Here is a 22,368-nt window from a genome sequence, read left to right as displayed (position 1 = left end):
GCAAGTAAAAGGAGGATAAATAAAAATGAAAATCAGTGCAGGTACACAGGCCTTGCAATGTGGGATTGTTAGTGTCTTGTCACTTTTTTTTTTTTTTAGGCTCTTTCTAAAAACAAACTGTAAACTCAGTTAGGTCTTGTTAGCTTTTCCAATTCGGGTTCTAATGATTAGTCAGAAATGAGAGCTATCGACACCTAAACTTGACATTTTTCCCGGAGGAGAAAATGGTCAGAGTTTAGGATGTAGAAGCATGAAATGGCAATCATGTAGAGCAAGCATTTCATGGCTTCACGGGGGACTTACTCATTTTGGTGGATTGGTAATTTTTTCTTGATGCTGCTCAAAGTAATTGAAATAGAAAGGAAAAAAAAAGGAGATGAGAACAGAAGAATTATAAGGAATGTCAGAGATCACACATCATGCTACATATCATTCACTAACGCATTCCTGTATGCGGTTGCAGTAAGTCCTAATGCCAAGTGCATTCCAGGATGGCGTCAATAGCATGCTTTTGCTATGAACCCTGGGTTTGGCGACTGAGTTGAGAGTGGACAGGATTGCAGGTTGTAAAGGGAAGAACGTATAGATGACAGAGGCAAATCATGTCATGCTTTTTTAGTAATGCAGCAAACCATCCCATAAGAATCCAGTCATTCACACTCTAAATAGGATTTTTAAAAATTACTCTTAAATAACATGTAATCGCAGTCAGCCTTTGCACAGACTCATCCCACTCTGTTGTCATCTAAAGCAATATGCAGTGGAGGCGAAATGCTTTCGGGAGTAAGAAGTCTGCATTACATCCCAGTCTGCGGGCACTGGTGTTTACTGGGGGACTAGCAGTCATGGGGAGATGGGGTGTGACAGCTTGGGTGAGGCACAGGGACAGTTTCGCTGAGCCCGGACAGCAGCCGGAGCATTACAGCTTATTTCATACTGGACAATAATGAGTACCATCTTCCTCCTAAATTGTTAGCAAGTAGATCTTTTTACTCATAGCCAATTTGAAGGAACATTTGTGGGCAATAAAGAAAATATCAGAGAAAGATCCACTGGAAATACTGAGAGTCTTCTCCATTTGTAATAATTAATGTATATTTCAGCCTGGTTGTAACAGGATGGACAATTAATAATGTTATTCTACCTGTATAATTGTGGGCTCTGAGCATATTATTTAACCTTTCTAAAATTCATTTTTTTCTGTAAAATGAGTAAGTTTGGCTAGATAAAAACCTACACTTATTTGCAACTCATTGATTTTATATTTGAAACACATCTGTGAAGCTGGGTAACTGTTGCAATGAATCTGCATTGTCCTTAGACTTTTAGAGCTTTTATCATTCAAAAGTAATTCCTCTTAACAGGGTGCCAAGCAGGTAAATTATGGAATGCAGAAACATTGTGAATTCAATAAAGAAAGACCGTCCTGAGTATGGCTCCACATTGGTGGAAGGAGTTATGATGACATACCACTTTCTTATTTTCCAAAGCTAGTCAATCCACCCTCCTGTCTTTGGGGAAGTCCCCCCAACCCCCCACTCCTGAAACTCCAATACCATATTTTACACACCAGCACTGCGTGTCAAATCTCAGGGGGCATATGTGCTGTTCCTGCTTTGCCGGGACTCTGCATGTGAAATGGTGTTAAATGTAAAAGCAGTCAGCTGTCACACAATTGCCAATATTTATATGTTTTCTTCAGCATTGGCAGGGGATGCATTTTGTAAGTGAGAAGATACATCTCATTATGACATTTAGTGGAAGGATGACCATCTTGGAGTGCATTTTTACCATCTACATCAATACTGCCACGACTTAGTACTGACAAGAAAAACAACTTGCCAAGAATTAGAGCTAATTAGTGGAATGAAACTTACAGAGATGAGGCTGTTTCTGCAGCTGCCAAGCTGGCTATATAACAAAAAGTCCTCAAGCAAAGAGACCCCCAAAGTGTCTTGCCATAGGCAGGGCATATTGAGGGGAGATTAGCAAATGAAGGAATCAAAGAGAAATATTAGAGTAAACCTTGTGGAAGTGTGTCCAGAAGGTGGACTTCTGGAAACTTGTAACAGTCTACAAGAGATCTGGGACAAGATAATGTTGGGGAGGAAGAGAACCGAATATCTGTGTCTGAACCAAGTATCTGCACATTTCTGTCTGACATAATCCTTGGGAGGAAACAGGGCATGTAAGACCCGGATGCCTTCTGGAGCAGTCTAAAGTTGGGAGCTTGTAACGGATGACAGAGAAAAAAGGGAAAACCTCTATCAGCCTGTCGTTTACTAGACTCTAGGAGTCTGTTAACTGAGAAATTGCATGAGAAAATCTGTGTGCACAAAACATGTACAGATGAAAATATTTTTTAGTGCCTGGAGTTTACGATTTTACAAAGGACACCTCTGTAAAACCTTTCATTTTTCTTCAATTTTTTCATAGCAGTTTTTTTGAAGACAATACAAAATAAGGTTAAAGCATGCTCATTGGAATCAGAAAGACTCCGATTCAAGCCTCACCTAGACAACTTACTAGCTAGATGATTTAGCAAAACTCCCTACCCTGTCCCCAAAGTCTCAGTCTGCTGATCTGCAAAATGGAATAATAGCGCCTACTTCACAGGATGCTGGGAAAACTAAGGTGATTTCTATTAAGCTCTTAATACAGTGTTTAGTACCCAGGGAATAGTTTTAAAGTAAAGAACCATCTGCTAACGATAGATCTTCATGTACCGCTTTGATAATTTGTATCATGAAAAAGCGGAGTTAGAAATATGCCTTTCCAAGGGACCTCACCATGCTGGACACCACCATGCTGGGGCAAGGGTTCAGCTTGGACTATAACTCTGTCATTAGCACATTCTTAACAGAGCTTGTATCTTACAATGGCCATTCGGAAGAAAAAGAGCAAATGTTTCTTCCTTGGGAGTCTGTCTCCACCATTCTCCACCTTCTGTGCTCCCTGCTGTCTGCCCACTACCTGCCACCCTGCATTCGCTGAGGCTGCACTACTGTGCAGGTGGGGCTGTCTGCACAACGTGGAGTTCATGGGCAGAACTAGCCCCCAGTTTGCCATAGTGAACAGCTGGACCGAATCTCCTAGAAAGCCTGTGTACCTCAGTGTAGATACGCCCTGCCCAGTAAATTTTAAAAAGGGATCCTGTTATTTCAAAAAGAAAATTAGTGACCACGCTCCCTGAAACTTACAATATTGGTAATTCTGTGCTGATCTTCGTGTGCAGATGATCTAATCAGCACTTGAAGGAGATTTATAAATAGACATGGTGATCAGCTGGATTCCCAGAGAACCCCCGCCCCCACTTCCTTAAAACCCACCTTTTTGCATGCCTTTCCCCACTATGGAGTTCATTTTCTTTTCTTTTGCGTTGTCTTTATCCATGCCTATAACTTCCTCACCTTGCTTTTACGATGCTCCAGGCTCTGCGCTGTAACCCTCTTACTGACTGACCATTTCTCCTTCTGCAGTCTAACAAAGCAGGTGATGTTCTCTTTGTGTTTTCGTTCACTCTTTCCTTCTGCACCCACAGCTTTCTTTATACAGTTCTTTATACGGTCCTTGATGCATGCATCTCTCCATTTGTATCTACTTAATTTTAATCTAATGATGGTTTTGGGGGCTCTTCCTTTGAGGGCAGAAAGCCAGTCTTAACTCTCCTGGGCTTCCTTGCAAAATGTAGCACTGGGCTTGGTATACAGTGTGACTCACTGAAGTTTGGCCAATAGATTCTACACACACCACATGGGCATTCTTATTTGAAACAGAAGAAACAAATTATGTTACATGGACAGTTGAAGAAACCTAATTCTGTATTAGGAACTAACTTTGAGTAAATATATGAAACCACATATTAAGGTAGTTTCCATGAAAGAAAATGGAAAGTCTACTATTGTAACATCTCCTTAGTCTAAATTCCATTTATTTTTATCACTGTTCTAATTTGGAATATGTAGTAATGTAAACTGCACCCACCCTATTCATTAGACTGTTAGAGAAAAGAGGTGTCTTGCAAATTTCTAGTGTTTATAACTAATATTTAAATAATATTTATACTGCTTAAGATTATTTTCTAGAATGTATACACACAGATTCACAGATGAACACTTGATTTCTAAGTTTAATATCACATCTTAAATGGGCGTGGTAGTAATTTCCTCCAAAAAAAAATCTACTCGACAGATTGGGTATGATGGCTCTAGGTTCGGCATACGAGACAGAAATGACCATTACTCCTGTTGAAATATTCTAATTCATTCTGTTTAGGAATTCAGTTGGAACTTCCTCTCAATTATTCGTATCATAAAAATTTTATCAGTCACCCACTGTCCTTACCACCCCTACCTCACACCTTGTTAGATCATGCCTAAATTTTAATCAACCCAGAAGCTGAATGTAGGCATGTCTTCTCTTTCATCCAGAACTTACATTTACAAACTTTATTCTGCTTATGAAATAACACTGAGCATATAAGGAAGAAATTATGGGAGAAAGAAAGCTTAATTAAAGGATTGACTTACTATTTTCATCAAGACCAGGTCCAATTCAAAATTGGACACGCTTTACACACAGCCTTTCAGAAACACAGTGAGGGAAGAGTTTATTGGGTAACATTTTCCCTGGGGAACGACTCTGGCCTTTTTAAATAAGTTAGCATTCAGACAAAAATGAAAGATTCCACAGCAAAGAAGATAGTGCTAGCAGTGGAATGTTTTGCGTTTTTAATTATTTTAGATGGCTCTGGATCTTGATCATTCTAAGAATTCCTGAGTGCATTCCCTGGCCTTGTGACTTGGGTTAATGGGGGAGGTGTTCTCTCAAGAGAGAAGTCTGAGACGACTGGAACCATAACTTGTATCAGCCCCTGCTATTGGAGCCCATCAAACCGACTTCTGCCTTCTTAAGTGTCCCAGCCATCTCCTCATAGAGCAAATGGTAAATACTTTATGGGAAAAGACAGAAACAGAAAGAGATGGATGGACAAGGGAAGAGGGAGAGAGGGAGAGGGATGGATGGAGGGATATGGGAGTAGAGGGGAGTGAGGGGGAGAGGGAGAGGGGGAGAAGAAGGTGGAGAGAGATTGAGAGAGAAGTTCCTTATGTTTAGAGATGAAATTTCAATAGTTGCTCAAGATGTCCAGCTAGAGTCTTTATCTTACTTCTCTGCCTATCAGCTAAAAACCTGAGGTTGACTCTTCTCTCTCAGGTTGTCAACAAAACTGGCTCCCAAAGGAACCAGCCAGTCTTCATCTCTCCTTCTTCAGTGATCTGCACAGTGATGCACTAATTTTTCACACTTCTTTCTAGAAGTTTTGGCTCCCAGGCTTTGCTATTTGGTTGTCTGCCTTGGGATTTTACTTAAGAGAAAAGCGAATGGAATAGAAAACCAACAGATCTTTCAAAGAGTTATTCTGCTAATTGGATTTATTGCAAAATACATGTTTCTATGAACTAAATTACTGGCTTAGGAGTGGATATTTTAATTCACCTATTTAACGAAGTCAGGATAGCTTTAGGAAATTAGATCCCAAAGGATCTTTTCTCTGTACTCTTAGGGAAGTTGAGGATAACTCTGCAAACAACACTTATCAAAACTTACTCTTTATTATGTGTGGTCATCTGCATGTTTTATCTCCCCAGCTGGGTGACAGGGCTCTAAGGTAGGGCCCTGTCCCAGTGCCCATCTCTGCATCTTTTGTGAAATCTGGTGACGTAAAAGATCTTTCTTCAATATGCTGGTCTTTCAAGTCGAGGTATACTTGAAGAAACCAATGTCTTAATTTTCTTTTAACCATATATTGTTGTAACTATTATCACTTCATTCAGGAAATATCCACCGAGGGTCAACAGATGGGTGAGGCCCTGAGGTAGGTGATAAGTGGACACATGGTGAATTATACAAAGACTCCAGGCCTGAGGAGCTGACGCCCCTGGCAAGGGAATAAGACAGGCAGGCAGACAGAGTGTCAGAAGGCAGCAATGATAAAGTGGGCTGTGGAAATTCAGAGGAAGGGCAGAATACTTGTAGCGGGGAAAGTTGGCATTTGTGCGCAGGTTTGTGGAGGAGGTGGTTCTTGAGCTGAGCTCTGGGTGATGTGTTCAAAAGGGCAATAAGCTCTCAGGCAAGCGTTGAACTAATTTACCAAAGAATAAAATTAACAGGGCATCCATTTGAACCAAGACCAAAGGTTGAGCACCAGCTGAAGACCCTCGGCAACCTCCGAATCCACTTGCAGCACCATTCAGGATAAACACGAAATGGTTTGGTTGGCAAAATACATCCATGAGCATACCTGAAGACCACTGTCCACTATCTGATGACATCATTTTTTGTTTACAAAACAGCGAAGTGTTTAACACACCAAGAGACCGTTAAAAAAAAAAAACAAAACAAGAGAGAAAACATTGAGGTACCCACCTATTTATTATTAGATATACGCGCCCATTGACTTTGGCATGGCTACGAGGTGAGAGATGGAAGCACAAGGAGATGAGGAGACAGGTGGGAGAGAGAAAGAGGAGATTGTTAGAGAGCAAAAAGGTAGACTGTCTTGCAAGCTTTAAGTCCTCAGGTGTGTGCTCATTGATACTTCCATGCACGACAACGAGTCAGGGCAGCAAGGGTCAGGAGCAATGTGAAGTTAGATTAGTCAGGAAAAATGCTTGAAGGGAACAAGTTGCTCCATTCTTCTCGTCCCTCCCCCTCTCACACACTTTACTAAAAATTGGTAATGTTTCAATTTTCAGAGCACAGTTATCAAGTAAAAGACAATCTAAAAGATGAATTCTTGCTCTTTCCCCCAAATTAAAAAAAAAAAGAAATCCTACTAAGTAACCATATGCAACATAGTATTCCCTAGGTTTTCTAAGACTGAAGTTAAACAAAGTCATTTTGTTTCTATATGCATGTTCTAAAAGAAAGTATGGACAAATTGCAGGGATGGATATTTAATTACACAATGGCTATTTCACACATTATTATTAAATATATATGTTATCATAGACTGTAGTTATATTCTAATATTATACATTTTATCAATATATAAGTGAAATAATATTCCTGAGAATACCTGCTTAGAAATAATAATAGTTTCTTCTATTATCATGCATATCAAAACTTTTTCATAATGCTAACTTTATCAGTTCTCTAAGGTTAAACACAATAAATTCTTCTTCAGACACTAGTGACATTTGCCCACACGACCTATGTGTGCACAAAAACAAAGCACACACAAACAGTGGACAAAACAGGAAAAGAACAGCTGGATATTTACAGAAGCAACAGTACTAGAATCAGTGTATGGAATACAATGAATCAATTATTCCCAATTTGTGGGCCAGATTTTGTAAAACATCTACAAAGGAGGCAGGAGCAGAGAAGGCAAAGCATGACAGTCAATCCCAACTCTGTAAATACTTCTTTCTCTTCCTCGTTTTGATCTTAATGTGGTCACTTATTAAGGGCTCCAGGGACAAAAAAATATTGTAAGTAAGGAAAATACCAGGATGGGAACAAGTTGCTTAAAATGATGGGATATATATCCTACACTCAAAGTTAAAATTTGGGGACTTTTATATTAAACTGTTACAGGAAATCCCAAAACACCTAACTTGAATTTGAACCGAACCTTGAACTCTATAAGGTCTTAGAAAACTGTTTTTCGAAGAACTAAAAATGAAATCCCATGTTCCTAACCTCTTTCGGTAGCTGGCCTTGTATACTCTCTCATCACTCTACATTTCCTTGGTAGAAAATTGCTCAGGGCATGCTCGGGGCTAAGACATGGCCATGAGGAAGGCAAGCAATGACCTCAAATGGCTACAGATCATTTAGATCTTCTTTCTTCTCTTGCCATGGCTTGGAGGGTGAGGGCTGTGAGTGGAACAGCCATGGAAACAGGGAGAAAACATCTCCACATGAGACTGTAGTCCTTCCCCAGAACCTACATAATTAAATAATGTTCTACATGCTTCCAGGGAACTCTGAGGAACAAATTCCATTTTCACATACCCTAGGTCTCAAAAATTGTGATTCTTTTGGGCTGGTACAATCTTTGTTGAGCTGCATGGTTTCCTACAAAACTGTGGTCCTGAAAATCTCTATTTTCCTGGAAAACTGTAACCTATATCTCTATCTGATTGCTCCTCTACATCCTGGAGGAACTTGGCATGAGGAGAAAAATAGAGATCCAAGGGAAGAAAGGCATTTAGAAGAAAAAAAATTAAAGGCATCATTAGCAATTGCCAATCATTTCTTTTACAAACATATAAATATACTTTGCTTACCAACAGGTTTTTCTTGATTATTGAATATGACTTTTTGAACAAATGGCGTGGGTTATAATGAAATAAAGCATGTTACCTTGTCAGAGGTAAACATCAAATACTAATTTTATCCCCAGTATTCACAAGCAATGTCAAAAAAGTCCTCAAAAATACTTCTACTAATTATTGATAAATCTCATTTTCCTATGAGGGCACTGTGTTTGTAAGCTTTTAATCTTGGGGTGAACTTCTTTTGCTAACAAGTTTGCCTAGAAGTAATCTCTCTTAGGGGGCTCCCAGACTTCTAATAACTACCTTATTTTTCCTAATATTTGGTTATCACTGAGGGTAGCCACTGACCCCATCCGTGTCCTCTCCCTGGTGGGGCTTTGGGAGGAGACAGGTTTTAGCTGAGCTTGCTTATAGATGGTGCCTTGACAGAATAAGAAATAAATGCCTGATAACTCTGGATTCTACTGATTGGGAGCCATTCACAGACTGAAAGGCATCTGGAGCATACTCAGAATAAAAAGGAAATGTAAACTGTGGTCCAAAAAACACAAAACGGAAAAGAAATCTGCTGGCCATCAATAAATAGATAGAGATTATAAAATGGTTTTCATCACCAAATAAAAGAGTCTTGGAGTTATCTACGACTCCAGTCCCTAGTATAGCAGAAAACCGAACATTTGGTAGTTCATAAAACTGTGCGTGATGAAATACTACTTCATCTTCTTTTGCTGTGCTCATTGTTTCCCTTGAAAAAGAGTTCAGAGCGAGTCAAAAGGACTAAAGGGCAGATTGTCGGCTGGCATCTCCACTCCCTCCATACAGCCCTTTGCTTCCTTGGTTGCTTAACAAGGGTTTTTCCAGGAAATGAATCATAAGCTAAATCTGAAGCAAAGAGAGAAATCAGTATGAACGTTCATTAGAAGAATGCTTGAAATTTCCCTGTAAGGGACCCGACTCTGAAATTTGTGATAAAACCATTGTGGTTGCAACACAGAGGGGCCCGGGAAGACATACCTCATCTGTTGCTTGTAAGCATTTTATATATTTATAGATGAGAAGACAACAGAGAGCTGATAAAAGCAAACACTGTCTTCACTTTAGTTCCTTACATGTTATGCTGATTACTAGCAGACTGCACTTTCTATCCTTTTAGCAGAAGTTCTTCATTTCCAAAGTGGAAGGAAAAATTCTGCACATCACATTTTGGTACACTCTTGCTTCTTCACTGGTTGTTAGCACAACAGAAAACTCATCCTCTGAATCAGCCAGATTTCCTTAATGTTCTAAAAACACATCACGGCCCAGACACAAAATATCCATCGCCAACTCTCAAGTATTTGTGTCTGCTCAGCTATTTTAAATCTACTCACGTGACGATCAAGAACACTTTGCATTAACCAGTCATGAGTCACTATGTATTGTTTCAGAAGCTGTCATAAAATACTCTACATTTTTTTCTCATTTCTTTTTTTCACTCACAGGTGGGTACCCATGGAAAGCTTAAGGTTGAAACTCTAAGGTTAGTTATTGGCTTCCTGCAGGGGGCCCAGCACTCTCTACAATAATGACAATTATCTTTCTAAACTCTAAGGGTCTAATCATGGCACATTTTTTGCTATATTTATATAGCAGATATATAAATATATGTTTATATATATTATATGTATTCTAATATATTATATATCGTATATGTTACATATTATGCTTATTTTATACATTATATTCATATATTAATATACATGTATTTCTATTACAGAAATATAAATAAAAATAAGTGTAATAAATGAAAAAAAATGAAGTGGGGAATTGAAGTGGTTGCGCCCTGAGCAAGAGGCTCGTGCTTCTTGCAAGCTCTCACCTGTAGATGGCGCTGTCTTCCTTGCTGGGAATGGACTTCAGGTCTGTGAGCTCCAGGAACCGATCATGGAAGTAGTGAAGGTGTAAAATGCACACCAGCAGAAAGGAAGTTGGGATGAATATGCGAGTGAATAGTTCTGCCACAGTAAACTGTTTTAAGCCAAGATCCTCGAGCCTGTAAAACAAAAGAAAATGAAATGAAACAAAAAGCAAGTGCCTTTCTTAGGCAATGAGCGCATATTCTTTTTGCTGTAAATCGTATCATAGTCCTTCACTGTCCTGTTACACCATTTCTTGCAACCCTCTCTCATTTGCTTAGAATCTTTGCACCAGCTCCGTGCATTTGCTTTGGTTTTTGTCTCCATCAATCCAACTGACCTACTCTTCCAGCGGTCAGTAACAACCTCAATATTGTCAAATTCAGTGGCTGCTTCTCTATCTTTAATTCTGCCTCTAGTCCTTCTTGAAACAATTCTGGTCTTGGTGCCGCCACACTGGCCTGGTTTTTCTCTTCTGTCACTGTCTCCTCCTTTTTTATTGGACCTCCGGATGTGAAATAGCCCCAGACTTCAGTGTTGAGTCTCTTCTCCAGCTTATTTTTCCCTAGGTTATCTCACAAGTCCCAGGGATTTATACACCATCTTAACACCAATGACTCAAACGTGCATTTACAACTCAGGCTTCTCCCATGGACTCTCGTGTCCAAATATCTACCAGAAGTTGTTGGTTTTTTTTTTTTTCCCCCAGTTATTTCATATTGAGTGTCTTCCAAACAGTGTTCTTGGTTTCCCAGTTTTGCTCAGCCATGCTGTTCTCCACCCCTGGCCCCCCACTTGAGTCTTCCCTGGTACCACCGTCTACCCTGTGCCACATTCTGGAATCAGGAAGTCTGTCTTTCTCTGCCTTCACATCTCATTCATTCACATTTCTTTCAGCCTCCTAGACATCTCTTGAAGCTGCCCACTTCTGTTATCCATCTCTGCACCACCTACTCTAGATGAAACCACCATCATTTCTCACAGGACCCCTGCTGTTGCTGGCTAACCCCCCCTGTGGTTTCTACTCTCACCCTCTGACAGCACTTGTTTTCAGCCCACCAAGAGTTCCTTAAAGACTTAAAAATTTCACCAAGAATAAAATGCCAACACCACTACCTACGAGCCATGCACATCCTGCGTGCCTGGCTGCATTCTCCACCTCTGCTCTGTCCACTGTCCCCCTTGCTCCCGGCAGCCGAACCATCCTCTGCTTCCTCGTTCATGCAAAACTCAGTCTTGTCTCAGGATCTTCACATTTGCTGCTGGGATGCTTTTCTGCATCTCAGCTCCCAACTCGCACACTTTTCTTAAGCCCTTCAGGTGGAGTTTAAATGGCACCTCCTCAGGGAAGCCTGCCCTGACCACTCCATTTATAGTCTGTATCCCCCACTGTTCACTGCCTCAGCCTCTTGTTTATGTCCTTCACAGACTTGCCACAATTTGTAATTAATCTTTTTGCACAATTAAGCAGGGTTTTTTGTTTTTGTTTTTTGTCTCCTCCACTGGAATGTAAACTCTGCAGTGCTTAGACTCTGTCTGTCCTGCTTCCTGATGTGTCCCCAGGCAGAGTCACTGTCTGGCACCTGGGAGGCGTTTGATAAATATTTGTTAAATAAATGTTAAAGACGTGTCAGCCTAACTACATGGCGAGCTTTCCTGTTAAGCTTTTCTCTTAGCCACCTCAGTATATTCATTCAGCTCTGTGCCCAGTTCTGGTAACTCATTTCAGAAGTTTACAGCAGCAAATCCGAAAAGGCTACAGTGCATGCACAGATCTATCACACGCACATGAACAATTATTTCCTCGTCATTAGTCTACTAGCACTTTTTCTATGGCATCAAGCACTCCTTAGAATCTTTGCACCAGCTCCATAAATGAGGAGAGGCGGCTGCTTTATGTTATAAGCATATGAATCAACTGAACTGCTGAACTGAGCTTCAACTTGGAAAGTAGAAGGCCTGACCGGCGAAGGACTAAGCAGGTATTTCATGTGCGGCAGACATTTAAAAACATTATTTCATTAAAATGGGGCCCAAAATGCACTTTTCAGTCAATATTCATTAAGTACGTACTCTACGTGTCAAGCCCGGGGCTCGGCAGAGAGACCACAGACTGACCTGTTCTCAAGGAACTTATAGACACTGATGACATCATGTTTTACGAAAACCTCCCCTCAAGATGTTTGAACAATATGCATGCAACTCTTCATCCTGTTTGTCCCTTTCATAGTCCATTTTACACCAAATTGCTTACTTTTCTTTTTTTAATCCAGTCATGTTTTGCCACAGTCCTGGGAAGTTCTCAAACTGATATGTGTAGATAAAGATAAGCACCAGCATAGTGTAAATAACCACAGACATCCAAAAGTACTTTAGGATTCGCCTCCACCATTCATAGTGCACCTGTGAATCAGATGTTGAAAAACAAATGAAAAAAGAATTGATTTAAAAAAAAACCTTACAAAAGCACCTCATTTATTCAAGTGTGACAGGTGATGATATTGACAAGTACTCGAAAATCAAATCTATTTCATTTTTTGTTTTTGAGGCTCTATTCCTCATAGAGTCCGCTGGATCTGGATTGGAATCTCAGTACTGAGAGTTGCTAACTTCGTCTTGGGGTAAGTCGCTGGACCATTCTGAGCTTCTGTTTCCCCCTCTGTAAGTACCTACTTTGAGAGCTGGAAAGAGGATAAAATCATCCTATTTATAAGCTTGTCTATAGGAGGTGTTCAAGGAATGATATGGAAGATGTTGCCACCATGGTAGTTATTGTTGGGAGAAAACTGCCTCCGTTTTGAAATTCCACTATTTAAAAGTATTTCAAAACTTCATCAATTTTGGTTGAGATATTTTTATCTCTACAGGTGAATGAATGTAGTTGCTTTATTTGTCCTGTTGGTTGCCTGCATGAAGAGTGTCCTGTTGCACTTGTTTCTATCCCTGAGCGACAATTTTTCTAGAAGTTAAGACTGAATTGGTGGAGAGGCTAACTCATTTTAGTAGAATCTTTTATAAATTCTAATGAATAAAATACTAAAGCAGTTGATGCATTATGCACATATATATATATATGTATACATGCACACACAGTTTCCTGATTCTAAAGTCTGAAGTACAAGTGAACTGGGCATCAACCCATATTTTAGATTATCCGGCCACTGTTCTTCACTGACTATTCAAAAATGAATTTAATTATACAGGTTTTTTTTTTTTTTTATCAAGAAGTTTTGAAAAGCTCATGAACTTTTTTGTTTTTTTACTTTTTAAGAGCCCCAAATTTTAAAATAATGAATAAGCTGAAGATAGTCATTTCCCCTTTTAGGCCTTCTTAATATATAATGTTTGAATCGCATTGATCACTTTAGATAATCTGTTCAGGGGATGACAGTCATTTAGAATCCTGTCAAAGGAAGCTCAATGTATTCCCAGGACGGCTACTAGGATTTAAGACAAAACAAAACCAAAAACAAACAAAACAAAACAGGACAATGATTTACCTACCTGATACAAGGCCACACAGAACAGAAAGAGCACCATGTAGATGATTTTGTACATCACAATTTTACCCTCGAAGCTGACGAAGAAGAACATTCCTCCACAGACGTAGATCCAATACTTTATGAACATGGCCACCACCAGATTGCCCAGCACTTTCATGATGTCCTGGTCGTCATCTTCCTCCACTTCCTCTTCCTCCTCCTTCCTTCTCTCTTGCTTCTCTTCCTTGGCTTCCTCTTCCTCCTTCTCTTCAGCCTCTCCTTCCATTTGTATATCTTGCTCATCATCTTCAAAATAGAAGACTGTGCTGTTATACTTAGCTGGTCCCCTGCCTGGAGCCACACTCCAACTGGGTGTTGTGTGGGGGGCATGGAAGTGCATGTTTTATGTGTTACTCTGTGATTTGAATGATTTTGGACTGTTCCAGTAAACAAGGCAGCATTTATAATGAATCATAATCAAGTTGCATAACCTTTGTGAAATACAGTTTAAAAGATATGAACCTGGTAATATTTTATTCTCATCTTTTTACAATACCTGATTTCATTTCCAGGATCCAATGACAGCTAGATCTAGAAAAGTTAAGTACAGTGCCCCACCCCCCCATTCCGTGGTTTTGCTTTCCACCATTTTAGTTGCCGAGGTCAACAGCGGTCTGGAAGCAGATGATCCTCCTCCTGACACATGGTCAGAAGGTCCATAACAGTCTAATGCCATGTCACCTGCCTATGTCATTTACCCCATCTCATCGCCGGGCCTTTTCTTATCTCATAGCATCACTAGAAGGCCAAGTACAGCACGAGAAGATATTTTGAGAGAGAGTGAGACCACATTCACATAACTTTTATTACCATGTATTATTATAATTCTTCTATCTTATTATTAGTTGTTCATGGTTTACTGTGCTTAATTTATAATTAAACTTTATCATAGGCTTGGAGGTACAGGAAATGACATAGTATCTTTAGGGTTCAGTACTATCTGCAGCGTCAGGCATCCACTGGGGTCTTGGAACGCATCCCCTATGAACAAGGAGTCCCTTGCCCATGACAATAACACAAATTAAAATGACTATATCAATTTCAAATTCTGATTGTTTCCTGGTTCTGAAAGTGTGACCTTGGATAAACCATTTAACTTCTCTGAACCTGTTTCTTCTTCCCTTAAGTGGGAATCAGTTTTGTGAGGATCGAATGAGAGCTCATTTCTGAAAGCTCCTTGTGAGCTCCCATGTGCGCACTAACTCGGCCCCACTGGAGCCCTGGTTTTGCATCGCTCCAGGTTAATGCTCAGCTTTTATCTGCTCTGAAGTATAGAGGCTTTCTGATGTATGTGGGGAGCCCTCTCTCTCTAATTCTGCTGAGCACAAAACTCTCTAGTCACACCAATTTACCTTTTTCTTCATTTTCCTGACTTCCGATTTTGATCTCAGATAAAAGAGCTTCCTTTTCTTGAAGAGCTTTTTGCTCGGTGAGGTGCTGCCTCAGCAGGAGCCAAAAAGTAATGGTGAAAAGTATCTGAAAGTAGAGAATTAGCAGAACAAGAATTAAGTCACCCATTTGAAGTGTAAATACAATTCAACATATACAATATTTTCTCCACATTTCAGCGGAAACACAATAAATAAGCCTCTCTGTATGAGACAGAGTCGGGTAGCCACTGGATTTCACCTGAAAATCACTGGCTTTGAAATCCCCTTTGCTGAAGACACGAACAAGCATGTTTGAGGGCCAGGAGGTCATTCGGCAGTGTGTGGGGGCCCAGGGAAGGTGTCCCGACAGCCCAAACTACTTCCATCTGGGCCGAAGTCAGCTTTGGCAACTGGTCCCCCCGGAGGAGCTAGTCCTTGCTTTCCTGTCCCGACTATGACATAAGCCCAGTTGCAACAGGAAGACATATTTCTTCCATAACACTCGTTGACTCTGCAATGTTCCTTGGGATGAAGAATTCCACGGATGGGAAAAAGAACATTTCATCCCAGAAAACAGAACCCTTTAATATCCCATTCATCTCCCAAAGCTGAAGGAAGAATTGTTCTAAGTGTCCATACTTGTATGTTAAGGTTTTGCGGAGAGCCAGGGGAAAAAAAAAAAGCTGATGCTTTTGGGGAGCTCCTTCTTCAGGGGATATAGGACCTGGCACTTTTGGGGAGCTCCTTCTTCAGGGGATATAGGGCCTGGCACATAGTGGTTGTTTCATACTAGCTTCATGGCAATACAATTTACGATGCCATACAATTCACCCATTTGGAGTGTGCGACTCAGTGGCTTATAGTAGTCACAGAGTTGTGCGACCAACTCTGCGATCAACTGTAGAATATTCTCATCACCCCACAAGAAGCCCCAGAACAGTCACCCCGTTCCTGCCCACCTCAGCCCTGGCCAACCACTAATTTACTTTCTGTCTCTACAGACTGCCTAATCTGGGCATTTAATGTAAGTGGAATTACTTACTAAACATTCTTTGGCCGGTGGCTTCTTTTATTTGGCATAATGTTTTCAAGGCTTGTTCCTGTTGAAGCCTGTGCTGGCCCCCACTTCTTCTTATTATTTGGTAATATTCCATTGTATGGACAGACAACATTTCATTTCTCAGCTGATGGGCTTTTAGGTTGTTACATTTTTTTGAGGTTATTAAGAATAACACTGCTATGAACACTCACGCGCAGGTCTTTGTGTGGACATAGGTTTTCAGTTCTCTTGGGTATAATACCTAGGAGTGGAATTGCTGGGTCTAATGGCAGTTCTATGTTTAACCTTTGGAGGAACTGACAGACCATTTTCTGAAGTGGCTGCAGAATTCTCCATGCCCCCCAAGCACTGTATGGGGTTCCAATTTCTCCATGTCCTCATTAATACTTATTATCATCTGACTTTTTTTTTAAAGATTTTATTTATTTATTTGAGAGAGAGTGAGCAGGAGAAAAGGAGCAGGGAGAGGGAGAAGCAGACTCCCCACTGAGCAGGGAGCCTGACGCAGGGCTCAATCCCGGGACCCTGAGATCATGACCTGAACCGAAGGCAGACACTTAACCGACTGAGCCACTCAGGTGCCCCCTGTCTATCTTTTTGATTCTAGCCATCCTGGTGAGTGTGAAGTGGCATTTCACTGTGGTTCATAGTAGGATTTTAATAAATATTTGCCAAAGACATGAAAAAAAGTAGGCAAATGAACCGGTCAATTTTACTTTGACTAACTGCCCACTTGACAACCCATAAATATCCACTTCTCCTTTGCCTTCAGGATAAACCAGTCCCAGTCAGTCTGGGACAACATGTTTAGGGCCTAAGAAGTCAAGAACCAGAGTGCCTCCACTTCTGAAAACTTGGCATTAAACTTCTGGGAGTCACAACAAATTGAACTATAGCTGCAATTTGGGAGAGAAATCTGTTTCTCTAGTGCATGTCTAATGAGCTTAGGAATACTCAGGGGCAGATGGGGCACCTTTCCTGGAAGAGGTGATTTACAAGCCCAGTTTGGAAGGTGCGGTTGATGTAGTTTGATGGAGTGGGGAACACATTCTAGCAGCTGAAGGATGCTACCAAGGAGCTGAGTCTGGCTCCCCCAGACTGGCCAGACCTCTGAGGACCCGGGACATATTCTTTCTTTCTCTCACTTTCCATCAGTGACCCATTCAGTACTCTGCAGTGTATTTAATAATGTACTTTGACAAATGTCACCATGATATTTTATAATCTTAGGTTGTGTTGTTAACCTTGATAAGGCCTTGCATTTTTTTTTTTTAATTCCTGGGTACACTAAAATATAAGTGCAGACCCTATTTTCTCCAGAGTAACACTGCTTTTTTTTAAACAAATAATACATTTATTTCCCCAAAAATGTCCCCCAACCCCAAGAGCTATTTTATTTTATTTTATTTTATTTTATTTTATTTTATTTTGAGAGAGAGAGCGAGAACACGAGCAGGAGGAGGGATAGAGGGAAAGGAAAGGGAGAAGCAGATTCCCCACTGAGCAGGGAGCCGGACATGGGGCTTGATCCCAGGACCCCCGAAGGCAGACGCTTAAACAACTGAGCCAGCCAGGCGCCGCAGAGCTGTTCATTTTAGATTAGACAGGAGGTAGTTCAACCAGTTGGCTGGCCTACATTTCAGATGGCTCACCAATATTCCGAGCCAGGTTGAAATGGATTTGCGTAGTCAAAAGGTGAGGTTTTGAATTTCTTTTATAAAGAAAAGACTAACTTCCCAGTTTTGGATGTGTGTTTAAGGGGAGAGAAGGAGAGGGAAGAGTGTGAGACAAAAGTGACTTGTCAGTGAAAATATTCTGTGGGACTGTCAGCTAGAGTGGAGTTTGAGAGAGAAAGGAAGGAAGTTGCCATGGTCTGTGAACACGGGATTATGATCTAATGTCTATCATTACTATTCACCTGTTAGGAGTTTCTCCTTTACCCCAGTAGCCTTCATCAAAAAGTCTGTGATGAGAACCAATCCTTGGTATCTACTAGCACCCCATTCAGGCCTGGTTGCCTTGGATACGGGGTGTCTGGTAACCTGTAAAAAAAGGTGCTTGCTCTCGGGAAAGGTGGGTTTCATGTGATGTAAATTCATGTCCCTTTCAGAGAGTGATTCTCTGCCTAGAGGAGAAAGGTGTTCAAGGCTTATGGAGTAAGGACATGAGACTGCTTTCACGGTCTTAACACAATGTCATCAACACAACGGACATGTGTGTTTAGAGTCTGCCACGCTGTCCACAAAATAGAAAGGTTGAGGCATATAATGTTCTGAAATAAAAGCTATTAAAATGGACCATGAAAATAATGAGTACTGAAAGATCATGAACCTTGTTGCTACAAATTGAAGGCATATCATATAATCTGCAGAAGGAAAAAAAAGAGGGTCATACTTAATTTTTGCTGCTAAGAGTGTTTTTTAAGACATAATTGAAGAAAAAATGTTTTTACTAATAATCAGTGATTATCTGTAACAGCAACGCATTCAGCCTGTTTTGAAAACTGAGATCAAAGAAAGTCCTCTAACATTTGGATACATTTTACAACTGTATTTTCCTGTTTCTCTAATTTCTACTATACTGTAATTGACATTAAAATATAGCAGACTATATTTTTCCTTTCAGTGGAAAGCTTTGTTATTTTAAATAAAATCTAAAAGCATGGTGTGATATTTATTCATGTTTAAATTATAGAGACCACTAAGCATTATAAGTTATTTCTTAGAGTTTTTAATCTATTCATTTTTGTAAAGCACTGAATATTTGGAACCCATGTAAGTAAGTCTGTGCTTGGATATGCTTATTATGATTATTGTAGATTTGCTTCAATGTTTTGTTTTCTTGTTTTCCTATTCATTTACCTTTGAGGCAAGTTCTCCTGGTTCTTTCTTTTCCAAGAATCCTGGGACCTTTTTAATTTCGGGAAGTTCAAAACTCCATATATACTGTAATATCAGCAACAGATTTCCATAGACGACCATGAAAGGAGAGCTGATCATGGCATATTTTCTTCTGTTGCGAATCATCCAAAGGGTGCATGACCAAATCAACAACACAAATGTCAACCAGCTGTGATACGTGATGCTCCAAGCCTCGAGGAAAAAGGGAAGAGACAACACACAACGGTGATGAGTACAACGTAGTGTTCGCCCACTCTGCTAACTTAGAAGTTCTCTAAAAGGAAAAAGTCAATAATATTCAATCCAGGGAGAAGAGAGAGTGGTGAAATCACAGAGAGACATCCCAACCTGGGGCATAGGAACGAACTAAAGAGAAAGACTGATCTTGCTGAGAAGAACATTGTTTTTTAACTTCCCGCACGGAATGGAGCCAAGGGCATGAGTGTCTTCTTTCTAATCTTTTTTCCCTTTAGGTATAAAGGTCTTCATCTTCACCCTACTTTACAGTATTAAAAGCAACTGTAAATGCTTTATCCCTTCTTTTTCCAAAGTAGCTTCGGAGTGATTTACGTCATTTCAGAGTGCCAGGTAGGGGTGCCTGGGTGGCTCAGACCGTTAAGCGTCTGCCTTTGGCTCAGGTCATGATCCCAGAGTCCTGGGATCAAGCCCTGCATTGGGGTCCCTGTTCAGCAGGGAGCCTGCTTCTCCCTCTCTCTGCCTGGTGCTTCCCCTGCTTGTATACTCTCTCTCTCTGTCAAAAATAAATAAAATCTTAAAAAAAAAAAAAGAGTGCCAGGTAAATGTGGCCATAGCTGGGCTCCGAAATGGAAGCTGTGGGTATCACTAGAGTAAGTACACAAGTCGGGGCTTAGAGATCACTCTGGGATTATCTAAGAAGATGTACACAATAGAAATGAGAAAGTTTACACAAGGAAGGTGTGTCTTTGGCTTCTGCACACTCCAAACAATAAAACCAAGTTCATTTAAAGGCCAGCCTCAGCTTCTGTCCTGTAAGGGGTAGGACTAAAGAGCCATCAGACTCACTGGACAAATGATACATCTTCTTTCATTCACATGAAATTTGCAAAGAATCAGAAATGTATCTCAAAGGGCAGCTCCCAGGACTATACATAAATCAGGCTCAAGACTATTATTAACTTCCAGAAATCCATCTTTTCTTACCATGATCTCTGATACTAAATCTTTGTAAAAAGATGTTTAAAAGCATTTTCTAGATATGTTTGAGGCTAATTGAAATCAATTGTATTCCTGAATATCATGAATTACCAAGAGTTAGTTGGAAAGTCCAAAATGTTTTACAAGTCTCTTTTGCTTCTGGAAAATAGGTAAGTATTAAGATAAATGAAGTCAGCATGGAACAAACAAATGTTTCCTCTCAACAGTTTGCAAATTTGTCCCAAAGGACAGCTAGCTTTCTAAGTGGTGAATTATTTAAAATTTTTGGATGAAACATACGATAAACATAAACATATTTTTATATGATAAGTATATGATAAACATGAAAATAAAATTGCTTTTATTAAAATTAGTGACTGATAACCACTAGCAAGGCTGAATTATTTTCATGAAAATATGCTTTCTTGGAAATATTGTTTATCGGAACTTAGGTAACATTAAATGCTTCTGCATTTGCATTAAATAGTGTATTTAATGCATTTATCTCGGTATGAAATGCAGATGTGATTGCCATTTTTGTGTGTGACTCAGGAGAATAATCTTCAGAGATATTATAATTCCAGCAGATTGTTTCCCCCACACACACTATTCTTGGGAAGGTGAGGATGATGGAGGAAGAAAAGCAAGTTATGAGGATTTTTTAAACCTCTTTCCTTTTTAATATCTAAGTCATATATGCCTTTCAGTCATGGTAGTTGGGATACTTCTGCATTACGTTCAGTTTCCAGCTTGTCTGATAGTGTAGTAAATTCGTACTTTGTAGGTTTGAATAAATACATGTATCATTCTAACAGACTTGGCTCCTCAGGACTGCCCTTTCTGTCTGTGATTAAAACTCTGCTGTAGGGGGTGCTTCCACGGAAGGCAGGCACATTAAAAAACATTAATATTATGGCTCCGTTAAAACAATGAAAATGGCACCAGACAAGGGCACGTCTTTAATGAAGGATCTGCTCTGTTATGTTGTTTTTACAATAGATTTTTTCTACTAAGTAGCAAAATGTGTTTTTTTTAAAGCTCTCTTTCTTTACAAAAAAAAAAAGACCAAACTAGGGGCGCCTGGATGGCTCAGTCGGTTAAGCATCTGCCTTCAGCTCAGGTCATGATCTCAGGGTCCCCCTGCATTAGGCTCCCTGCTCAGTGGGGAGTCTGCTTCTCCCTCTCCCTTTGCCCTCCCTTCTCCCTTTCTTGTGTGCACACGTGCTCTCTCTCTCTCTCTCAAATAAATAAATAAAATCTTAAAAAAAAAAAAGACCAAACTTAACTGCCTTATTTTTAGAAAGAGAGAAGAAAGGTGTATATATACTCTTTTGTGTTCAGAATCAGAATTGTAAATTGCATTTATATTCGGTATCTTAAAATTATAATTTTGTTACAGTTTAAATTAGAGGTTGATATATCAAAAATGTCAAAAAGTACCAAGAGCACAGAATTAATATTATTTAAAGAATAGAGTTTACAACACTAAATGAGCCATCTTTAATTTCAAGGAGGTTTCTCTTTGCCAGCCCTCTCTCAGATGTGTAGTGGTCCTTACTAGAAGCTGATGTTGACTGAACATACAGGTGCATTTGGAAGACATTTTGAGGGAGTGCCTGGAGAAACTGTGTTTAGGTATTTTCCCCGTAGAGGTATAGAATATTTTCATTTTTTATCATCAAAGTTGTCATGGGATCTCACCACTGACCACAAAATATGAAGAGTTTTGTGATTTTTAAAAAGATTTCATTTATTTATTTGACAGAGAGAGAGCCAGAGAGCACAATGGAGGGAAACAGCAGAGGAGTGGGAGAAGCAGGCTCCCCACTGAGCAGGGAGCCCAATGCGGGGCTTGATCCCAGGACCCCATGATCATGACCTGAGCCAAAGGCAGACCCTCAACCAACTGAGCCACCCAATATGGAAGAGTTTTGTGTTAGGTAAGTGTTAGGCTTCTCAAAAATAAATCAGATTTCCCATGCAAGTTTGTTTCTAAGAAGGTTACAAATTAGACTTTCTTTTGTCTTCTATCTCTAGGCCAAAGGACTATTTTTTTGAAGCTATTATGCCAGAGATGCAAGATGTATCAAGTGAGTATGAACATACATCAACTGAGCGCTCACAATCGGAAAAGCTCTTG

General features: G+C 40.0%; 1 protein-coding gene across 1 annotated transcript in view; it reads right to left on the bottom strand.

The window, feature by feature from the left end:
* The window catches only part of PIEZO2 (piezo type mechanosensitive ion channel component 2), a 330,637-nt gene that overhangs the window by 69,567 nt on the left and 238,702 nt on the right, over positions 1-22,368 (bottom strand). Inside the window, exons 6-12 of the mRNA XM_081802552.1 lie at positions 19,014-19,307; positions 15,075-15,198; positions 13,685-13,968; positions 12,435-12,583; positions 10,144-10,317; positions 6,427-6,468; positions 304-336 (exon numbers count right to left, since the gene is read on the bottom strand). Coding sequence (XP_081658678.1) covers positions 304-336; positions 6,427-6,468; positions 10,144-10,317; positions 12,435-12,583; positions 13,685-13,968; positions 15,075-15,198; positions 19,014-19,307 — 1,100 coding nt within the window. The remainder of the gene's footprint in view (positions 1-303; positions 337-6,426; positions 6,469-10,143; positions 10,318-12,434; positions 12,584-13,684; positions 13,969-15,074; positions 15,199-19,013; positions 19,308-22,368) is intronic.

This window comes from Leptonychotes weddellii, chromosome 13 (genome assembly GCF_054177405.1).
Source record: "Leptonychotes weddellii isolate Sample4059 chromosome 13, ASM5417740v2, whole genome shotgun sequence".
NCBI classification, from domain to species: domain Eukaryota; kingdom Metazoa; phylum Chordata; class Mammalia; order Carnivora; family Phocidae; genus Leptonychotes; species Leptonychotes weddellii.
This window is presented reverse-complemented; position numbering and strand designations above follow the sequence as displayed.